Source organism: Bison bison, unplaced genomic scaffold (assembly GCF_000754665.1).
Source record: "Bison bison bison isolate TAMUID 2011002044 unplaced genomic scaffold, Bison_UMD1.0 scf7180017864374, whole genome shotgun sequence".
NCBI classification, from domain to species: domain Eukaryota; kingdom Metazoa; phylum Chordata; class Mammalia; order Artiodactyla; family Bovidae; genus Bison; species Bison bison.
The window spans coordinates 5557407-5561260 of NW_011494946.1; the positions used below are offsets into that span (position 1 = coordinate 5557407).

Sequence of the window (3854 nt, forward strand, 5' to 3'; positions counted from 1 at the left end):
TCCCTCCCCCTCCCTGGCTTCTCATCCTGGCCCCTCCGCCTCCTTACCTGTCCTGCCAAGGCTTCTGGATATGCCTGGGTTCATGTCCCTTCCTCATTTGACCATTAGTGTGACAGGCGGACCACTGAGCTCAGGTCAAGAGCACTGAGTTCTCGGCCTGGAACTGCCATTGGCCGCCAGCAGGGTCTCGGAAAGACCTCAGCTTCCACACCTCACACCAGCCTGGGCACAGAAGAAGCAGTGTTGCTGAAACCCACGCACACCCACATGTGAAGAGCTGTCCTGCACATCACCTTCCCCTGGGGCCAGCCCGAGTCCTGGACAGGAAAGCAAAAGGGAATTCTGCAGCTCCCTCTCCTGGATCCACCCTAAGTCCTAAAGCTGCCGTGAAAGGTGTGGCTCTGAAAACCTGGTCAGATACAGGAACTGCTGTTCGTAGGGCATGTTACAGCTGAGGAACTTCTTTCCCGTTCATTATTTTGTTTGACGCTGTGGTCCCTCTGGGCCTCTACCCCTTCCTGCACAAGTGAAAGCCCAGCTGGGGTTTATGGAACCTGAGCTCTGACTACACAGGCGTTGTTCTGAGCACTTACGTATATTAACTCACTTTAAAGTTAAAAACCGCACAAACAGCTTCATAAGAGAGGTTTATTATTATGAGTATCATTATCTCCATCAGTGGAGAAGGAAATGGCAACCCACTCTACTACTTTTGCCTGGAAAATTCCATGGACGGAGGAGTCTGGTAGGCTACAGTCCATGGGGTCGCAGAGTTGGACAGGACTGAGCAACTTCACTCTCAGTTTCGCATTCTATCTCCATCAGACAGATGAGGAATCTGAGTAATCTGCCCCGGGTCACACACCCAGTAAGAGGCGGGCTTGACTGTACCAAGTAGAGGGGCTCTGAACCTAGGGATTAGGAAGCCATGTGGCCTTGTGGTTAGAAACATTAACTGTGGAATCAGATATACTCTCAACTCTTCTTCTGAAAAACAGGCGTGTTTATTTACAGTGCCCATCTTCTGGCTGAAGTCATCCCCAGGCAGACAGCCTTCAGCAGTGGCTCTCCCTACTGAGTGCCTGGAAGCGTGTGTGCCTGGAAAGGAAAGGGATTCATGGTAACCCCGCTTCTCCTCCGCAGATCAGTGCCTCCCGGCCCTGGAGTGCGGGCGGGGCAGGCCCGGGCCTCTGCAAGTGGATGCGGACATCGCCTTCCTGGTGGACGGCTCCCGCGGCGTGGGCGCCGACCTCTACCGTGTAGCCTTGACCTTGGTGGACGCCGTGCTCGACGAGCTGGAGGTGGCTAGGCAGCCGAGCACGTCTCCCCGTGGAGCCCGCGTGGCCCTGGTGACACACACAACCCCCGGCTTCTGGCCTGGAGAGGGGAGGTCCCCCGTGCTCGAGGGCTTCCACCTGACCGCGTATGGCCACCGGGCACAGATGCAGAGAAGCATCCGCGAGGCCTCGGGCCACCCCCTGCGGGGAGCGCCGGCCCTGGGCCATGCCCTGGAGTGGACGCTGGAGAAGGTGCTCCTGGCCGCCCCGCTGCTCCAGAGGGCGCAGGTCCTCTTTGCCATCGTGGCCAGCGAGACCAGCAGCTGGGACCGGGAGAAATTAAGGACTCTGTCCCTGGAGGCCAAGTGCAAGGGCGTCACTCTGTTTGTGCTGGCCTTGGGCCCCGGGCGTGGGGACCCGCGAGCTGGCAGAGCTGGTCCATGTGGCCAGCTCCCCCTCAGAGCAGCACCTGCTACACCTGGAAGGGGTCTCAGAGGCAGAGGTGGCTTATGCCCTGGGCTTCACGCGGGCCTTCCTGAACCTCTTAAAAAGTGAGTGGACAGGGATGCCTGGCGGGTGGGAAGAGGCAAGCACAGAGCCTGGCATATGGGTGGGTGGGTGCCCATGGCACCATCGCCCTTGCTGGGCTGTAGGCTGCCCCGTGGTCTCCACCTCTAGGGCAGACCCCAGGGAGCACCCCACTTCCTGAAAACCCTAAGCTACGTTGCCCTGACACGCTGCCAAGCTTAGTGTTGGCTTCTTGTCTGGTGGCTGGGAGGCCTCAGGTTTCCACCCAATCTTTTGATTTTGTCATTTACCAGAATGAGGATAAAAATCTCTTCTCTATTTGTGAAGCCTATGTTCAAATATGTGCGTGGAAGCAACACTGCTGTACGTGCATAAAGAATAGTTACTGTTATTGCTGTGTCCAGTGATCCAGAGTCCACTGCTATAGAACAGTGCTTCTCAGATTTTAACATGCACATGCTTTTCCTGGGGATCTAGTTACACTTTGGATTTTGATTCAGTGCGTCTGAGCTGGGGCCCGAGAGTCTGCATTTTTACAAAAGATTTCATTGAAGTATAGTCAGTTTATAATGTTGTGTATTTCTCTGTGCAGCAAAAATGGACAGTGCACATTTTAAATAAGCCCCTGGCTGATGCTGCTGGTGCAGGGACCGTACTTTGAGTAGCGAGTTTTCAGGGACTTGCTAGGAAATGAGGGAGACAGGACAGAAACCTGGAACCTCCCATCTCAGGTTGGAGCATCGGTGAAAAGTGCTGTGACCACGAAGCTCGGCCAGAATTCTTCCCTGTGTCCTGTCACTTCCAGTCAGAACAAGTTGAATGAGATTTATGGGTAACTGGCACCAAATCTGTATCCTAGCATGATGATGGAGATGGTTAGGACTGGAGGGTGGGTATTATCCTGGTCACATTTGCAGGAGTTTGTCTTGGGCTTTGTCCAACCGTGCATAGTCCCACACAACTCACGTGTGGGTGCCTCCCTGTGGCGTGGGAGGCCCTCCTGCCCTCTTTGCTGGGGGACATCAGCTTCTCAGTTTATAAGTGGGTATGACATGCCGTCACATAAAGCTCCGCTGTCACTGAGGGAATAAAGGCAGTCTGATGGACACCTTAGAAATAGAGACACAGCTCTTGTGCCTCTGTAGCTTGAGAGACATGGACATTAATGAACTGGTTCTAGTCTAATCTTTGCCACTCAAGAGCTGTGTGATTCTAGAAAGGTCAGTGAACCTTGAGATTCCTTACCTTTGCAAGAGATGGAAGAAGGAACTGTAACAGATGACTGAAGGCTTAGTGATTCTTTGAGGGAGAAGGAGGCTAGAGGATTATTTTTCTAGTCTATTTTAATTTCACTTTACTTTATATGTTTTATTACATTAGGTTGTATTTCATATTTTGTTCTATTCTTTTATGTTATGATTTAATTTTATATTGCTTATACAATAGAATTCATTTTATACTTTCATTTTGCTTGTATTTTTATTTTTCTATTTGTATTTATTTTGTGCTTTGAGTTTACATCTTTTTGATTTTATGTCAATAGACTTTTTTGTTTTCTATTTTATTTTGTTATACTTTATTTTGTTTTATTGTATATTTTACACTTTAATTGATTTTATTTTATGTCTTATGTCTTAATGGATAATATTTTGGTCTTGTGCTTTATTTTACTTCATTTTATTTTTGAGCTTCATATCATTTTATGCTTTATTTGATGTGATGTTTTATTTCATTTTTAGGTGACACTAATCAGTACCCACCTCCAGAGCTCATTGAAAAGTGTGGGGGCCCAAGCCGAGGGGACACCCTGCTGCAACGCATCTTGCCTGTCAAGAGGTAGGCTGAGGGTGGGGCTGGGCTTGTCCCACGGCTCTGTGCCCTGCAGGGACTGTTTCCCTAAGTTCAGTTCAGTTCAGTTCAGTCACTCAGTCATGTCCAACTCTTTGTGACCCCATGAACCTCAGCACACCAGGCCTCCCTGTCCATCACCAACTTCCAGAGTTTACCCAAACTCATGTCCATTGAGCCGGTGATGCCATCCAACCATCT

At 50.4% G+C, this 3854-nt stretch overlaps 1 protein-coding gene across 1 annotated transcript in view; it reads left to right on the forward strand.

Moving 5' to 3' along the window:
• The window catches only part of LOC105000759 (collagen alpha-4(VI) chain-like), a 123982-nt gene that overhangs the window by 117214 nt on the left and 2914 nt on the right, over positions 1-3854 (forward strand). Inside the window, 3 exon segments of the mRNA XM_010856754.1 lie at positions 1144-1679; positions 1681-1828; positions 3545-3641. Of these exon segments, the coding sequence (XP_010855056.1) occupies positions 1144-1679; positions 1681-1828; positions 3545-3641 (781 nt within the window).